This window comes from Numenius arquata, chromosome 3 (genome assembly GCF_964106895.1).
Source record: "Numenius arquata chromosome 3, bNumArq3.hap1.1, whole genome shotgun sequence".
In the NCBI taxonomy this organism is placed as follows: Eukaryota; Metazoa; Chordata; class Aves; order Charadriiformes; family Scolopacidae; genus Numenius; species Numenius arquata.
Genome location: NC_133578.1, coordinates 40,052,865 through 40,072,791, shown reverse-complemented (window position 1 = coordinate 40,072,791; position 19,927 = coordinate 40,052,865). Strand labels below are relative to the sequence as shown.

General features: G+C 39.4%; 1 protein-coding gene across 1 annotated transcript in view; it reads right to left on the bottom strand.

Annotated features, from left to right (window-relative positions):
* Positions 1-19,927, bottom strand: part of SPAG16 (sperm associated antigen 16) — a 320,746-nt gene that overhangs the window by 12,352 nt on the left and 288,467 nt on the right. The window contains 1 exon segment of the mRNA XM_074145844.1: positions 5,324-5,389. Coding sequence (XP_074001945.1) covers positions 5,324-5,389 — 66 coding nt within the window.

The window sequence follows — 19,927 nt, the reverse complement described above, 5'->3', positions numbered from 1 at the left end:
GAGAACAGAAAGGCTGGTTAATTCCAAGTTTCCAAAGGCAACATGGGCCTTGATTAAACAATCTTCAAGACTAAAAGAAAATATTTACTTTTTTTTTTTTTTAATCAGAATAAATAATAACTGGGAAATTGATCCAAAAATAATCCAGGAAGCCAAATTTCTTCCAAATTAAGACAGTGAAGGAACTGCATGTTGCCTGATTTAGAAGTGCAGAGGTAAACTCTAGGGACAGTCGGTGCATTTAAACACTGGCACTGAAAGTCTCTCAGTCACCATCATCTACCAGCCGTGAAAGAAAAAAGGATTTTTCTCTGTCATTGACTTATAGAGGTGTATGACACCTATTACTAAATTTTTCTTTGCAAACAATCTCTGATAAGAAACCAGAAATGGCGATGGGAAAATGAATGACACCACCGGGGTGTGACCCTTAAAAATCAGGCTTGGATTTTTTTCAGTCTCATTGAAGCACCTTTGATAAAAGACTGTCTCTTTTCCCAGGGAGACAGAAATACAGCCCTTAGGGAGAGCCACCCCCATACAAACCAACGCAGCATGAATTTCCTTGGCCTTCCGAACATGGTCAGATAAGTCCATACATATCGGAGCTTCCTCACAGAAAGGGCCGGAGGAATTTTTTTTACTTCTAAGACATACGATAGACGTATTCTTACTTGTTTATCCAGCCTCCTATATCTCTCTGATATCAGAGCTGGATAGCAAGATTATTTAAACTTTCCAAAATAAAGATGGATCTACGTGACTCTTCTAGAGTGGTTTGAGAACACTTTATCTGGTCTACACGGAATGTGTAAAACAGGCACATACTTGCTAACTGTAGGGGTCTGTGAATACCAATAGCATCAAACGTGATGGGAACTAACTGAATAGTACGCCTGGCCAAGGGAATAGAGCCCTCCAGGAAAATTACTTCCAAAAATAGGGAATAACATGAATATTTCAGAGAATGGACGTGGAAGTGGATTCTAGCACAGTTTTCTGAGAATTTCACTATAATCAGGAAGAGCTTTTTGCCAACAGGTGATATGAGAGTATTTTGATGCAGATTTTATTTTTTGCCATGACAGACAGAATAGATTTATTTTTTTACTCTTAACATTTGATGGCCCGAAAACGGTTAACTAATGATACTAAAATCCGTATTTAAAATGCAATTCAGTTCTGTAATTATATTTCTTATGCACGGAGACAGAAATAAACTAGAGGAAGAACCTATTAGCCCTTTTGCATGTATAATTGAACACGTTTGATATTACTAGGTAACCTTTGTAAGTAACTGGCTTTGAGTTTATGCAAAGAGGTGAACACTTTGAATACATAAATAACAATAAGAGCAGATAGGTTTTTGATTTTGTATTCTGTTCTTTCCTTGTTTGTGTCTGCTAGATGCAGTCAGACATCCCTGGCTTTATTTGGCCATCCATAGAAACATCTGAAAGATCTGACTTTTGCATCATTTGGGTGCAGTAATGAATAAGAACTGACATCAAATATCAATATTATTGGCCCAGCTAAATGGTAGCTGACATCCAACTGGACTGCTGAGGAGGTAAACAAAATTGAAATTTTGTTTTTGTTTAAAAACTGCCTGACATTATTTCTCCTTCAGTAAATCAATGGAAAAATGACCTAAATGTTTGCATTTTGGCTTGGGGAAGTAAAATTGGGCAGTTGCTATCAAGCGCATTTTTTATAGTCTTTTGGTTCCTAATATAAACTGTAATTCCAAAATCTACTTTTTTGTTTTAAGTTAACTTGGTAACCTCTAATGATTTCTTAACATGCAAACATCATACAAACGCAGTATGGCAGATACAGATAAACACAGCTGAATGATAATCATAGTCTTATTTGAACACAAACACATATATACATACACATAAGGGAGCAAATTTCATTATACTTTAAATTCACAATGATTCAACCAAGCACCTATAGTCTTTCTACTTCATAAGCGTACAGGGATTTGCTAAGCTGGCAAAACGCCATGCAAAGTAGCAAAGTACACGCAAAACTTATTTCAAAAGCTATTTATGCCATACTTGGATTTTATATTACACTACAGAAAAGGTTTGCCAACGTTCAAGAAGAGATCACCGTTCCTCGGGGAAAAACAAGTAGTAATGTAAAAATGTCAGTGGTTTGATTTTTCATATTTACATGAATTACACAGATGCATAATCTCTCTCCATAACATCTACGAGACAGGAGATTGCCAGGGCCGACTTGGACATCCCTGCCTTAAGCTCCAGACGTAGGCACTTTGGTAGCAAAGGGGCTCCCTCCATCACCTGATGCCCACCATAAACCTACATTTGTGCAGTCATACCGAGTCCAACAATTAAGTGGGGTACCCTCAAATCCCAGTAACATTCAAAAGCTGGGGAAATTACTGCGCCTCTTAGATGCACTCTCACTTGGGTTTCCCTAGAGCGTGTATATTTGCTTTGCCAGGTAAGGTATGTTCACATGTATCTTTTACTGCCCTCAGAGCCTTTGAAGAGAACCGGAGCACGTAGAGTAGCCTGTAAAAAACATCCTTACAAGCACATGCACATGTTGCTACTCAGAGTTTTAGTCCTCAATGGAAAAGAAACACCTGAAACATTTTTCTCTACAAAGTCAGTTGTGTTATGAGGACACGGGAGTAAAAGCGACAGTAACATTAACTTTTAGGAGGAAAGATGCGTTTTTCTATGTCTTCAATTCAAAAGCAGCTACATGGATTTTGCTGAAATCTCCTCAAACTTTCCACAAGCAGAGAACAAACTTGAAAAAACGCAGAATTTAGACGCTCCTGAAAGTGGCTGTCCTGACATAACCACAACTACAGAAGGGGTAGACCAGAGGGTCTATCAGGGCAATATGACCACCCACCAGATTCTCCTGAGAGCTCGTGTCCCAGCCAGGCAGCCTCCAACAACCAGCCACGTTTCAGGTGCCAAACTGGCAGATATGTTCCATAGAAAGATTGCTAATTATGGACTCTGAACATTATTAAGAGTTCTGGCTTTAAACGTCGCCCACTTAACAGAAAACTATTAACTCTTTCAGAAGCATGTTATAGTAGATTTAATCAGTTTCATACTCATATTCATACTCAGATTTAATCAGTTTCACAGAGTTTAATGAGGATTTATTCAATTTGTATAAACGTATTATTCTTTTTTTCCTTCGTCCTCATACAATACTCCTTGCCTAAAATGTCCATTAATTTTTGGACACACTGCCGGGATCTAACTGGAAAATACGTTCTTCTTTGTTGTATCTTCTCTACAGGACATTGTGTAATTAGAATTTCACGTTCTTTCAAAACTCCTTTGGGCACCAAGTAGCCTGAGACACAACTGTCACAAGCCCACTGAAGTGACTTAGGAGCCTATTTAAACTGACCTATACCCTAAGCAGAAAAATGAGTGAACCTCCTGGGATCTTTCACCATTACAGCACAGCACCCACAGAGTCTGACCCTATAGACGAGAATTCTGACAAAGTATGGGATCTGCAGACCAGTAACACTGGGATATAAAAATTAAAAAAAAAAATTAATAAAAAAACCATCATCCAGCTAGGATTCTGTCAGCAATCAGCCTTCGGTTTGGCCATTTCAGAGTTAAGAAACCAGACTTTTCCAACAAATCTTCGCCTGGTTGCAGAGCTGCTTTGGCAAGGTCTAGCCATTAGGCTTTCTGCTGCCCACTCTGGAAGTGATGCTGCACCTTTGTTCAAATACTCCATGCTCAATCTCCAGAATCTTTCCAATTAAACTATTTTTTGAGAATACTGATGTTTCTATAAAAATGTTTTTCCTCATAAAACATGCACCTTTTAACAAAAAGAGTTAAATAAATGTCACTCAAAACACCCTAATTATCTGGCTTAGGGTGGAATATTTTAATTTCTTAGTGGGCAAGCACTAGAGAGTAAGAAAACAATTCTTTGGTGCTATATTTGGTTGAAATACAGTACTTGCTTTGCTAGTCAACCAATGTGACAACTTTTAACTTGTACAACTCAGGACCAACTACTTATTCTTTTCCGTAGTTTTCCAGTACACACAGAGTTAATTTATATACTGCAATTACAGCTTCTGAAATTATACTCCTCACTCAGTTTAATCAATGCTGCACAGGATGTTTCCATTTTTACTAATTCAATCATTGAGAATGTCAACCAATGATTTTAGTCTAGAGTTTAATGCCAACTATAATATTCTTTATCAAAATAACATGCTTATCTGGAAGATTATCAGCACACAGTCTTTCAGGTTCCTGTTAATCACTATAGGCCACATCAGAGCATGAAGCTCTTTGTAAATATTCACGTTAAAGACAGTGCTGTAGTATTGCTATAGTATTTCCCTCACAATTCCTGCTACTGTTAAATATTCTTTGTACTACACCACACTGTTTCAAAATACTGAGAGGCAGGTTGTGCCTGTCAAATATACAGATACGCGCATGTGACCAAGGAAAAATCAGGATGCCTTGGGAATTCCTATTCCCCTTCTTGACAAAAGCTTATCCCACACTTTCTGCTACGTCAACCCCTAGGGTTTACCCTATAAACACATGGGGTTGACATAAGCAGATTGTAAAGCAGTAGCTGATACTGATTGAGAGAAGAATATTCAGGATTTCCTACAGCAAAAATTGGGCCCTTGCTCTGCAGTGAGAGCCAGCGCACTGTTAAGATATTTTTTCAGAAAAGGTGGAAGAAAGCTGGTCCCCGAGAGAAAAGAGTGCAAGTGGTAGCAGAAACCAGCACACGCCTCACCACCAGCACATGTCCCACCACCAGCACGTGCCTCACCAATTTTAAAGAGCAGCGTGGCCAGGAGAGCTAGAGAAACCATACATCACAAATGTTTTAATCATTTCAGAATCTTTCCTATCACCTCAAAGAAACATTTTGGAAAAAATTACTTCCCTTCCAAAATTAACAGGCATTCAGACCACAGTCTGTCACCAATCCCAAACAAAATGATCCTTTTTGGATAACAACTATAAAATTAACCATCCAGGAAAAGAACCTAACAAGCAAATTTCATTTAAGTAAAGTAACTAAATGATCGTGACAAAGGAGAATGGCTTAGATATCACGCACTGATCGATGGAGAAAGGAGGTAGGTGCAAGGAGGGAGCAGCTTTATTGTAACAGTCTCTGGGACTCTGCTCTGGCTGGCCAGGTGTGTGCCACACTGAACAGCTCTAGAAGTCATTACTAATAATGAATTCAGCCACAGAGGTATCTATTTCACCAAAAAAAAAAAAAAGGAAGGAAATTCATACACAGAACGTACCTTTATGTTGAATGTAGCATGATTACAGGAATGCAGGTGGCCACAGAATGGGCAAACACGGAGACCCTAGGAATCAAACAGAAAAAGAAAGCAATTAAATAAGTTATGCTGATACAAATTCTTCTATACCCTTGTAAATAGAAAGACCTTAATTTTATGGCTGTGTGCCATAGCACTTTTTGTGCTAAAAACCACTTGCTAGAAGAGGAATGCATTTCTCACAATTACTAAGGATACATATCCTTACTTCACATAATAGCTAGCAGAAAAGGTGCATTCAAATATCGCCAAAAAAAGCCACCTCCCTTGCAGGAGGGTTTGAATTAGGAAGTGTAATCACTGCTTCCGAAAGACTGAGCTCGTGCTCTTAGGCAGTGACTTAGTACACGTCTCTTGATATTCCACACACACCATTAAAGTCTTCCTTAAGGAATCACAAGCATGAAATCAAAATTAATTATCTTTTGTCATCTACCACATTAGGCCATAAGTGACCTACATAGTGCAGTAACATATGTCAGATGTCATCACTGATATCTGACTTGTTCTCCCAATACAGAAGGCATCCAACCACAGTATCTCCTGCTAAAAAGAACGAAGTCTTCAGACGGGAAGACTGAGGTATTAAAAGTAGATGCACTTCTCTGTTTTCATAAAAATCACTGGCTTCATTGGTAACAGTAACAAAAATACTTTTTATTAAAAGTGAAACCCAGCTTTGAACAGTATAATTATATCCTGAAGAACAAGTCTCCACTCTAAGAAAACATTTTACTGACACTGGAATTGAAAGATAATTTGTTGCATTTTTCTGGAGAGACGAAAAAACCCAAAATTAAGATCTGAAATTCTTCTACTCATCCTAGTAGTCCTTCTTTGTACTTATTCCAGCTCGAATCAATCTCTCCAGAGCAGGGTTACATAGGTTAATCATACCTCTCCAGAGTTTATACCATCAGCTTAATTCTATTTTTATTTTCCCAAGCCACAAAAATTAAAATAAAATAAAAAACATCACTCCTACTCTGACACAAGATACTTGAATCCTCTTTTTCACGACAAAGATGCCTACATTTTTATCATCAGCATGCTTTATCAGTGTATTCCCACTGTTTGCAACGAGTCCTTTCAAGAAAGTAGTTAATGATGTTTGACCACAAAGTAATTCGGGGGTGACACGACTTGATCATACTCTGTAGTTCACATAACATCTCTGAACCATTTAGGAGAACTCAGTCCAACAAATCAGCAGTTAAAGGGGATTAGATTGCTGTTGTAAATATCCCAGGGGTTAAGAGCAAAGAGGGAAAAGAGCTATTGAAGCTGAAGAGCAGTATTGACGCAGGAACATATGGGTATTCATTATCTGCAGACAAATTTCCGTTGGAAATTAGAAGACAGTTCTCAAACAGCGAGATATGAAAACCCCCCTCCACTCCAAGTAGTGGGGATAAACAATTCTCATTAATTGTTAGAAGTTGCTTGAAAACTCTGGAAATAAATTACCTTCTCCTGCATGCAATCTTTTGCCTGAACTTGGAGACCAAGGAGACTCTTTCCAGTCTTGTTCATATGGCATTAGAATACTAATTTCTGATAATGCCCAGCATTTAATGTGTCGCAGAATTCCTCTTGTTTAAAAAAAAGGTCACCAAAAAAAGGCAACAGGCTACTTTGGCAAGCGCCATTTTGTATCTTACTGTATTTTTCATTTACCTTTCTGTCTTTAAGTAGTCTCTGCTTGAAGGCTGCATGTACTATTGAGATGAAACTAGGCAGTTAGTATTACGCCCATGGAACGACTGCAAGATAAACATAACAAGAAAAAAAGGCTCTGGACTGTTAAAAACAATCCACTGTTTTTAAAGAGTAAGCATGCCATCCACTTTAAGCATAAAAAGGTTGTCAGAGCGCAGTTCTTGAGTCCTCCACAGTTTTCAACAGACTCATGGGGGGAAAAAGAGCTAAAAAACCTCACCCCAAAATACGTGTATATGTATGTGATTTCTAAATAATAAAATATGAATGAATAAAACCTGATAAAAAGAAAATTTAAGTAATTATTGTTCAATTATAAATTCACTGTTGGAATGGAAATGTGATTACACAAAATTCCCAAGATATTGACAGTCAAATTACACTCGATAAAGGTAACATAATTGGAGACAAAGAGAACCAAACATATACCAGCAGTCTAAAAATTTCAAGGACATCAAATCTACCCTGTGGCCTAGCAGCAGTATCAATTGTACCCAGTCTGTAGCAACAAACCGAATGTCAGCACACATTTTGCATGCAAAAGATAGCCCTTGTAAAATAACTGCTGTTGCTCAGCAGGGCATAGTATTTACCCTCAGACACTCTCAAATACCAAGATATACACAGTAATCTTTCCACAAACGCAGAAAAAGCATGCTATCACAATGCAAAAAAACCCCACAAACCCACTAAAAAAACCCCACATGGATGCCATGCCACAAACTGAATGTGAACTTTCTGATTTCCCTTCCATAAATCATCTGAAGAGGATTTTAATAATAGTAGTAGTAATAGAAGAAATAATAGATAAGAAATAATAATGATAAAAGCTAGACAAAAGCAATGGTTCTGTAACGTGTTTCTCAATACTGTCACTGAAACTTAATTTCCAAAGTGTCACTTTATCTTTATTGAATGTACAGCTAGTGTTTCCTTTACCAATAGCAGGAAATCTGAGTTTTGCAGACAGAGATGCCATAAGAACAAAACTGGAAAGCTTACTATTTAACTGTAATGTCAGCAAAATCAATCTAATAAATATTCTCTGGATCAGACTGCGTGTTAAGACAGCACTGGGCTTTCAGCATCAAGAGCTTAGCAGTATGTTAATGATACCCCTTTTGCACGAGTTCTGATTTTCAGTCTTTAATTATAAAATAATCTACTATAACACCACCAGGACCCTTGTTTCATTCAATGTGGAACTGAACCAGTTGTGAACAGGGTGTTTAAGTCCCAGGCTTAATCTCCCTTGGAGCAAAGTTGGAGAATATCTTCTTTGGGGGGAATTTCACTGGGGCACCTTGCAAATTGGTCCTTGGCTTACTAACAGCTTCACGTCATCCAGGAACCAACTGTAGGCATCTGCCATTTACGGGACTTTCTTTCTGGTTCGAGATGTGCAGGGGCAAACATCTGGGGCTTGTATCACAAGGAAAAGAGCAGAGAAAAAAGGAGAAGCTTGTCTTAATGTTAGGGGAGTTGTCAGTTAGGCAAAATTGCGCTCCTTTGCTGCTACCTTCAAGGTCTCACTGACCATTACCGCACTGACCGACATAACATAATCACAAATTGGGAGTAGGAGAAACAACAAAGCATCAGAGCAGACCTCTGCAGCTGTAAAAAGGTCCATTTTTTCCACATTTAACCCATGGGGTCTATCCAGTGTCCTTGCATATAATCCCCTAGCAGTATAAAGGGCAGTAAATCATTAAGAATACATTATTATTACCTGAAGCATCAGGTTTTGATTGAAATATTAACAGAGGAAATTTCAGTTCTATTCACTCCTTGAACTACTGCCCAATTACATTAATAACCACACATTCTTCCTCTGTGGAAAATACACAGATAATAGCAACGTTCAAGGAAAACAAAATATGAAGTGTTCTGCAATGTGGATTATTATTTTTTTTAATGATTATTCACACATGCACACATACGTATAATTTTCCATTTTGAAACCCACAAATTAACATTAGAATCAGCGGTTAGATACATCATAGCATTATGTTATGGAGCCTATCAACCTCTCAGCTTCCACTGAGCACAGACATTAATTGCCTGCCTTGGACTGGAACTATCTAAAAGACTTCAGATAGAGAAAACATTTCTTTTTTTAAAAATGCGATCCAGTACTGAAGAAAAGCAGCCTGACCCTTGGAACTACAGATCTGGGAAGAGTAACCCTGCTGCAAAAGTAGTTAAACAAGGAACCTGAATTCAAATGATTTTTTGTTCTTACTTTCAAAGGAAAGAAGCTCAAGATTTCAGAATCAATAGTGAAATTCTGCTGTAAAACCTCCCAATTGTGTCCACATAGATATACAACTACCAGGACAAGACAAGACAGGCTGAAGACAGTCATAATTGATATACTACAGTTTCTTTGCATCAGTAGAATTAAGTTCAACTGTTAACTATGTAACAGAGCAGTTGTATCTTCCTATACTTATTTTAATTACCAGTTTAGCAGCAGCAACAACAAAAAAACCCCAAACCTAATAAGCACCTCTGGAGAAAACACACAGCCAAAAACTGTTGAGCATCATTTTAAAACTACTCATGTTTTTTTAAACTCTGTTGTTTTCATTATTTTTCTGGATTTTGAATGCCCTGCTATACATGAAAGTCTGACATAAACAAACTTACTTTGCCAAGTTCAAAAATCAAGATAACATATCCATTAGATCAAGCTGAGTGTAATATACTAGGTGCAATACGTAATTATCTTTATGAGTTTTATATGATATGAGCTTTTAGATAACAACATCTGAGTATGAGATTTATCTAAACAGTGTTCAGATAAAATTTATTCGTAATTTCTTGGTTCATTTAGAAATTAACTCAAAAGAAACATGTTCATTCAGAAGGACTGAATTAAGAAAAGCGTTCAAACCATGAAGCATTCAATAGAGGAACTCTTCACCTCATTCTCTTTATTAAAAACAAGCAAAACTTCCCAACAGTTTTTCATGAAAGGTTAAATTTTATTTGGGGAAAAAAAAAACTAGTATCTTGAATGAAATGTCTGATCTTACATAGGTAAAATTTTTGCAGAAAGTCAAATAATCTAATGCTTAGAAATCTTACTTCACTAAACTTGAACATTTCCTAAAAGAAGCGTCCTGTTAAGTGTACCAGGATTACCAGCTATTGACTCATTGGGGACGGTCTAACCTTTCTCTCAAATGTCCCTTTCTAAATACGGCCAAGGGTTTCACTTTTTACAGCTAAGTGCAAAATTAAAACCGTGACTCCTACTCAAATCCTTGCCTTACTCGTTACATGGTCTGTCTGCCTGGTCTACCTGCACTTCACATCAGCAAGGCACTGGCAAGCTCTGAAGGAAACGTGTGACATCTCTAGGCAGAACTGTGGGCTCTGAAGTCACTCCACGCTGCCGGGGAACTGCCTGCATTGTTGTCTTGAAGTAGGTGCACCGGAAACATCAAAAGGGCTTTGGATCTCTTTATTAGAGCACAAGCTATAAAAGGGTAACTTTTAAAAGAGAGAAAACTAATTTTCATGGGATACGACAGCTAAACACAGAAACCGGAGGAAAGTGTCTAAAAACACCTACGCCCTCTACTTTTCACAAGACAGCTCCTTTCTTTTAGTCTCTCCTTTCAGCCCAGTCTGTAATAACTCACTTCAGCAATTTCCTGCATCACACGAAGTCTGTGTGTCCCCCACAAGGCCAGCCCAGCTGCTCGCAGCAAGAGCTGCTCTTCTCCATCTGCCCCATCCCGTCTCATCCAGAGGGCACCACTCAAAGCAAGGCAAAAATGCATCCATCTCCCAGCTACTCTCTCAGAGACCTTTATGAGCACATGACATACAGTATCTGTACAGTAAGCAACGAACAAATTGGAAAATAATTTTACCATCTGTCACCCCAGGTTTTACTCGATAAGCTCAAGCATAGAACCTTCATCACAAAGTTTGCTTCCGTTCTCCTGACTTGGAATAGACCCAGGGGGGAAAAATCACATAGAGAATACTGTTTCTCAATGTCAGATCAAGGATAAGGCCAGGGCATTACTCAGATGTTTTGTAATCCTGTGTTTGGGGAAAAAAACTAACTTGCAACAATCACAAATACAGGTTGGGCGGAGAATGGCTGGAGAGCAGCCCTGACGAGAAGGACTTGGGGGTGTTGGTGGATGAGAAGCTCAACATGAGTCAGCAGTGCGCACTGGCAGCCCAGAAAGCCAACCGCATCCTGGGCTGCATCAAGAGAAGTGTGGCCAGCAGGTTGCGGGAGGTGATTCTACCCCTCTACTCTGCGCTCGTGAGACCCCACCTGGAATATTGTGTCCAGCTTTGGAGTCCTCAACACAGGAAGGACATGGACCTGTTGGAACGGGTCCAGCAGAGGGCCACGAAGATGATCAGAGGGATGGAGCACCTCCCCTATGAAGACAGGCTGAGAGAGCTGGGGTTGTTCAGCCTGGAGAAGAGAAGGCTCCGGGGAGACCTCATAGCAGCCTTCCAATATCTGAAGGGAGCCTACAGGAGAGCCGGAGAGGGACTCTTTGTCAGGAGATGTAGTGACAGGACAAGGGGTGATGGTTTTAAATTGGAAGAGGGGAGATTTAGATTAGATACGAGGAGGAAATTCTTTCCTGTGAGGGTGGTGAGGCACTGGAACAGGTTGCCCAGGGAAGCTGTGGATGCCCCATCCCTGGAAGTGTTCAAGGCCAGGCTGGATGGGGCTTTGAGCAACCTGCTCTAGTGGAGGTGTCCCTGCCCATGGCAGGGGGGTTGGAACTCGATGATCTTTAAGGTCCCTTCCAACTCTACCCATTCTATGATTCTATGATTTGTTTGCCTTAATACACAAGCTTTCACAGATGCAGGCATGTAAACCAAAGCTGAAGTGCATCAGCTGTTGGGCTCTGCTATTCTTACGGAGATCTCCCTTTCTCACAGACAGCCCCAACCTGACTTTTTTTTTTTTTTTAAACTCTATTCTCTACACCTTCCTAAAGAAATGAAAAAGAATTCTGAATCTCTTTAAAATGCATGAACTTATATAACAACTTTCATAATGTGAAACATTAAGAACTTGAGAAGCAGAGTTTTTCTAAAGCTGGTAGGTAAAAGAAACTAGAAATAGAGCTCTGCCTGCCGGCTAAGCCTAATGCCGTGCTTTTCATCAGACAAGCCTTCCTTTCACTTCAGAGTTAGTAACACCTGCTATTAAAAATATGGGAGAACCCTAAAGTAATCTTGCTCTGGGATACTCCTGAATTATCTCATTTTTCTGCATCTGAACTTTCACCTGAATGTAGCATTAATATATCTTTTGCACTGAACATGCAGTCATATTCATTTTTCTTAATTGGTAGGAAAAGTATGTTTCTAGGCCAAGACCTTGTCTGCTAAATCTGTTCAAAGTGAACCTCTAAGGCTCTCCTAAAACCCACTAAAAACAGGAGTTTATAGTAGAAATGCTGACAGATTCTATTCTTGCCAGCATAATGTAACCTGACTCTAAGATAAATGTTTCATGAATTGAAAAAGTTGAAGAAAGCTCCTCTGTTCAGCTTTGTTCTCAAGATGAAAGTGAATTATCTTTTTGTCTTCTACTGACACTTGGATTTTTGTACTGCAGTCTGTGGAAACCTGTAACCACAGGCAGTATTTAAACAGACAGGACTGTGTGGGATTCTCTCCTCACTAAATTCTCGTAAGAGACATCCCACTTCTAACAATATAAGGAGGAAAAAGGTTATAGAACAAGCAGATACCTTCCTGTACCTTACTCTGTGAAGACAGAGAAAAGTCATCTCTACTTGCAGAGATCACACACAAGCACAGTTCCACCTACATGGCCATGACAGACCATCCAGGAACGGGGAGGGACAAACTTCTTTGCTGGACACATCATTCCTTTAAAACAAAATAAATAGAAAAAAAAAAAAATCCCTCAAAGATATTGAAATTCTTTCACTAAAAGCAGACCTGTATATTATTCCCCTGGTTGATGGCCTCAGTAACAGAAGCTACTGCATCTTAATAAGGATCTGTAAGGCAGGTGAACATACATCACCCCGTCAGCACCAAAAAAGCCAAATTCGGTAATTGCATTCCTCCTATTCAATGTAACTCCTGGAGTTTAAATGACCCAGTGAGGGAGGGGATCAGCAGTGCAAGAGCAGGGACAGCCAGGGAAATCCCATATGCTGGAGCCCATTAACTGCAGGCTTCTCACCGTGGGATACAGCCTTTTGCTCCACAATATTAGGCAGCCCATTTTTACCAGAACTAGAGTTTACTTTAAATTACCTTGGTATTCCAATACTTTGCAAAACATACCAGAGAACAATGCCTGAACGACAGAAACCTAGTAGGACTGTCCAACGTTAAACTTTATGAGCTCTATTGCTTTCATATAAAAGAGATCAAAACTATTAATTTTAAATAAGCGGAAGTTGCTGGTGGAATATAACAGGAAAAGCTACGAGTGCAATGAAAGCACAGAAAAGAAATACTAAAGAATTTCTGTTGGCTTTGCAAACTAAATTACATGAAAACAGAATAAAACAAAGACTACATAATTATATACGGGAAAAAGTGGGAGGGCTACACGGGAAACCTTTTCTTCCCACTTTTAAAGGCAGAAGGTTTGAAATGTAAGTTTCACGCTTGGGAAGTTTTTACTTTTCCTCCATTCGGAGATGAACAGCTTCTGGCCTGCAAGAAAACTACAAAAGGCACGATGAGGTGGTTCAGCTGTATATAATTCAGCTTCTGCACACATACGGCTTCTACATCTGAATCTACCACTCCTGCGCAATGCCTTTAGTGTCTGCACTGAAGAACCGTGTTTCTTCACCTGCTAATCCCATTTTGCTCCTGTAACAAAAGCGTTAAGAAACAACAGCTGAGCAAGGCAACATGATGCACTATGTTCTGATCTTATCTGAAGATGAGAGAAGCTGAGTAGTATCAGCCTGAAGGATTTTAGCGCTCTTAAAACCCGAAGCTCAATTTTGCCAAACTGTTGCCTAATGTGAATTCATACCAGAACAGTATTTACTGTTGCTAACAAGAGAAAGGAAAAACTAAATGTTTTTAACTGAAAAAGACAGTCTAGAGGCAAAAGCAGGTACACAGACACAACTGTGATTACTAAATAAGACAAATGAGGTGGTCCAAAAGTTTAAAAAAAAAAAAAAAGAAAAAGCTGAAGAATTTTTTCCCTTCAAAGAGTCAGTATAAATCAAGAGTAAGCCAATAAGATCAAACTTATTACCTGTCTGACAGTCATTTGCAGAGTGTTTACTTCTACTGGTATAAACAAATTTGTAAGCCTCCTGCATTCACACTGTGAATTTCGTCCTGGCAGTCATTATGCACCAAACGCATCTCATCCAAATTTAAAATGGCAGATGCACAGAGAAAAATACCAAAATGAGAAAAACAAAAAAGGGCAAACTTAACAGAACATGTCCGCAGTTCTTTTGTTAACCTGCAACTGCTAAATAGCACTCTGGAAGTCAGGTTCTTCTCTGATCTCCGTTTTCTCCATTAACCAACAGGAAGGGATTGACTGGTTCCCAAAGTAGAGGTCTTGGCAAAGAAATCAGGCTCTGAACGGAAATGGAAAGCACATCACTTGCTCACCATGATCCAGTTTTGCCAACTACTGCCACCTTGGGAATAACAGTATTGCTGACCTGAGGGACCAAGATCAGGGAAGAGAATTCAGACTATTTGGCTAGAAACATGGAAGAAGTTATCAACTAGAAAAAGAAGTCACTGAAACAAAATAATAAAAAAAAATCAACAGTTTCATTTTAAAAAGTCTTTAGACTTCAGAATTTGAAAAGAAAAACATATTATCACCAGTGGAAGAGAAGAAAATGTTAAAATCAGCTCTCACAAAACACTGTCCATAGATTCTATACACCAGATCCTGCATACACTGTCTACATATTCTGAGAGAAAGCAGAAAAAAGGATTGAAAATGCCTATCAAAAATATTCCTAACCTTCTGCAGTTTCAAGTTCAGAATTTTGTTAAGTATTCAAAATCAAATTCACGTCAATATTTTCAAAAGTGAGATTTTCTAGAGAGAAGAGAAAACAAAGCAGGAAAGCCTGGGTAGCAATGGAAGTAGTTATATTTTCCAGTAAGTCTGCGGATGTCTAAGTTTTATTTAGCCTTCAAAGCACAAGTAATTAATTACTATGTCAGTATCTCAATAATATATATGATGGTTAACTTCCATTACATTTAGGAACAGGCTAACTTTGTCTCATAAACTTGCATGCTTTATATGCTATGAACCTTTCGTATTTTTGGTCTCTTGCTTAGCTGAAATAAAGATATCGCATGAAAAGGCATCACCCTTTTTGTCATTGCCTCACACTACCACAAGGGCATATCACAAAATGAAACGGATCTGGAGCCTACTGAAACTAATGAATGACAAAATTATTTCCAGTTTCACTCACAGAATGAGGACACTCACTAACGCCTTTGCTAGAAAAAACCTTTCATTTCATGTCAAGTTTCATTGCATATGAAATTACCTATGCCAATAAATTGGAACATGATGATCTTTAAGGTCCCTTCCAACCCAAAATATTCTGTGATATGATCATAGAATCATAGAATGGTTAGAGTTGGAAGGGACCTTAAAGATCATCCAGTTCCAACCCCCCTGCCATGAGCAGGGACACCTCCACTAGAGCAGGTTGCTCAAAGCCCCATCCAGCCTGGCCTTGAACACCTCCAAGGATGGGGCATCCACAACTTCTCTGGGCAACCTGTTCCAGTGTCTCACCACCCTCACAGGAAAGAATTTCCTCCTAATATCTAATCTAAATCTCCCCTCTTCCAATTTAAAACCATCACCCCTTGTCCTGTCACTACACTTCCTGACAAAGAGTCCCTCTCCGGCTCTCCTGTAGGCTCCCTTCAGATATTGGAAGGCTGCTATGAGGTCTCCCCGGAGCCTTCTCTTCTCCAGGCTGAACAACCCCAGCTCTCTCAGCCTGTCGTCATAGGGGAGGTGCTCCATCCCTCTGATCATCTTCGTGGCCCTCTGCTGGACCCGTTCTAACAGGTCCATGTCCTTCCTGTGTTGAGGACTCCAAAGCTGGACACAGTATTCCACGTGGGGTCTCACGAGTGCAGAGTAGAGGGGTAGAATCACCTCCTGCGACCTGCTGGCCACACTTCTCTTGATGCAGCCCACCATACAAAGCATTCCCATTTTAAGTACCTTGCTGAATCTCAGCCTAAGGATTACCAATATTACTCTTTCACCGTAGCACTCCACGCAGTAGAAGCCTGTATTCAGTCTTGGTGGGAAAGGAATTGGGCAAAACACCGATTTTGGAAGTCTCACCTGCTTTATAGAGTTTATCGATCATTTCATAGAAGAATTATTTTAATCATTAAAAATACACTCTAGTGGTTTAGTTTTGTTAAGCTTATTAATATTTTCCAATGAATTTAATGACTCAAATGAAATAGGACTAAATATATTTTTGAATCCATCAATACTGGCACTGTATCTGGTGACTGGACTTACAGGACTACAGAGTATGCAACTATTTATGTGACCTTCAAAGAAACATATGCAGTGGGCTGAAGCCAGAAAATCTTTACTGGGAATATCCCACAACAAAACAAATATCATAATAAGTTATAAATACATACATACATATAAACATAAATATCTAATCCTTCATGTGCAAGAAGATCAGCCAAATAATAAAAATATTGAAAATAATTATTCCAAAGCAGTATGAACACTTTCCCCAAAACATTTTTGTCTGGTGCTAACAAGGTTATTGGGGGCAGGGAGAATAAAAACATTTAGCATGTGAGAAAGAAGAGCTCTTCATCTGTTTCAGCACAATTTTCCCAAGATGCTGACATCAGGGCACAAGACCTGAAGAGAAGTAAAACTCCTGGAAGCCTTTTCAGAGACCTCTTGTAAAATTACAGCATGATTACATTACTTCTTAAATTAAAAAAAGTTTCTTACAAAGTTCAGCCTAACTGTCAGAGTTGCCAGGATTAGATCTGGGACCAAATGTATTATGACTAAGCTCAATGCTGTATAAATATTAGATCCATTATTCAAACAGCTCACAGGACACCACGAGCTTGATTTCACATTGACAAGAACTCCTCACGAAATATCTTTCCTGGGATTTTTCCCTAGTAAGGGTTGTGGCATGAGCCCCTATTTGAGCAGAAAGAAAATGTAAACAGCAGGTTCCCATTAAAGGGGTTATATCACGTCTGTAGCCTTAGACAAAAGAATTCCAGCATTCGGGTTTTGTGAGTTATTAATGGCAATCTGCTCTGTAATTGTCGGTGAAATAATCTCATTGACACATACAAGTTAGGAAATAGAGGTCTCATTAACAAAGCCTCTAGCCTTTATTAGATCATATAAATAACCAAGAGAGCCTGCAAAAGATCGATTACAGCCTTTAAACGTTTACAGAATCAGTGTTTAATTAAGACCATTTTAATATGCAAATCAAGCCTAATTATCATCATTTGTTAATGTTAGTCTGCCTGGGCTCTAAACAGCCTCAGCTGCAAATATGGTAACAGTATCATATTTTTGCTGCTTTTTTTTTTCCCTAGGAGGAATTGCAGAGGAAACAATGAAGTTGTGCTCCTAATACGTACGAAAGCTTTCAAAATCACATTTCCATTTGCCATTTGGAGACGAAGGTCAAAAAAGTGCTCAGCGTAGCATAAAATCTAGCTGAAATGTTATGCATTTCTTCACCCACTATTTTGTGGAGTGTTTTAATTAATGTATTTCCTTCAAAGTAAGTAACCCCTCCGGGAGCTTCTTTTGATGAAAATCTTCCCTTGTTCAATGCAGTGATTGAAAAGATGGGTTTCTAACACAAACCATTGTAACTCGGAAGCTGATATTGGGACTTGTTTTCTTCCTACCTCCTCCGCCCCAGGAATGATAACCCTCCTATGCTGAGAAGCCACAGCATTAGGGGAAAGCCCCTGGAAATTAAAGTGGGAAGCAAAACAAGAGAAGAACACAGCCTTCAGCAACATGATGGGAGGAGCAGCCAGGGGGGAATACAAAGCAGCAAGAGAGAAAACAAATGTCTGTGTTCTGACTCTTGAAGAAGTAAAATTAAAGCCTCAAAGCCCCTGTGAATTCGGTTTTGGGAAAGAGGGTGGGGCAGCTGCAACATAATCCTGGTAAAAATCATTCCCTTTTCCCAACACTGCTGTGCTCCTCCTGCCATGATGAGCTGCACAGATTGAAATGAAGGAAGAGAACCACTCACCGTTGGGCGGTATTGATTTGTTGTTGAATGCTTACACTTTGACAGCGGGGGAAATATGAAATGCTTCTGTTTGCAACATTTTACAATACAGAAGGTCACTTCTTTATTTAGCTTTGCCATTATATATTTTCTTTCCTCGTATTTCCAATGCATTGGGCCCTGAAGCTGCCAAGCCCTCAGCTGGCTGAAGGTAAAAGAAAAGCGTTATACTTTCACTTATTTTGCAATATATGCAGTATTTCTAAGTAAATTAAGTCCTCATCGAAAAAAAAAAAAAAGGACATGCAGTTACAGTAGGCGATGAGTCTTTCAAGACAGAATGAATAAAAATGTAATAATCAGAGTAGAAATAAAAGAGAGGACTTGAAAAGCCTCCAATTAAAATAGGAGCAGAGTGGCTTTCACCCAGCACCTTGACTGACTACTGGATGAAAGGACTTCATACAGACACCACATTTGGGTTACAGCTCGAAGCCACGGTTGGGTAGAGATCTGTCAGGCAGTCACTTCCCAGCTCCTTTTTGACCGGTCCTCTGCAGACGTTCGTGGAGGATGGGGTGTGTTCAGTAAAACCTGTGCACGCTATTGCTGGCATACCAAGTCCACAAAGAGGTTGAGCTAAGCAAGGGGGCAAATTCGGGCCAGCGAACAAACCCTTATATAGCAGGAGCCTCTAACACTTGTGAAACTTGCAGACAATGAAGAATTGAGGCACAGAATACAAAGGGGCTGTCGACACAGCTGGCAGGCGCTGAAGCTGGATTTATAGTATGTTCCCACTGAGAGCTGTGCGCGAAGGCACAGGGTTTCTGCACAGACTAATAATGACTGTGGGAGCTGCTATCATTTCTGGATGACTATCTGAACCTGAGAAAACCACAAGAATTGGAACTAACCATACATGGAAGGGAGCACCTACAAAGTTTAGTTTTCTAAAGCTCTCTATTAACTGTAATGAAAAATGTTGACACTTTCTTACTTATTCTTTGTTAGATAAAATGGCTGGCATTTTCACAGAGCCTATGGAAGCATGAATTTCAGTGGAACTTCACATAATGAGTGAAACAAGTCCATTTTCAGGAAATACTTGCAAACCCAGAGCAGAGAAAAAACGATTGGAAAATAAATGCAAACTAGGGCACATCTACTAGGATTAGTGGAGAAGTTTTGTGTTCAGATATAGCATACATACAGTTGCACGGCTGAGCTCCGAGCTACACCACCAGGGCTAGGAAAGGGAAGGAAAGTACGGAGGAGTACTTCAGAAGTTCAGTTCATTCAGTCATTTACTATGGTGCTGTGTTGGCTGGTTTTGTGCAGTGGATGTTTTGCTAAAAGGGGAAGTCAGCATCATGGATGCACTTCATCCAGACAGTAAACTGACAGCAAAGGAAAGCAAAACAACCAAAAGAATACTTGAGCCACGAATTCATAGCTGAGGGTTCACAGTCATTTTCCAGGTCCCCTCCACGCTACATACTAACATTGGATAAGAGGGAGTCCTTTCTATCCCCGATGAAACTTCCCAAAGTGTAGGAAGTGC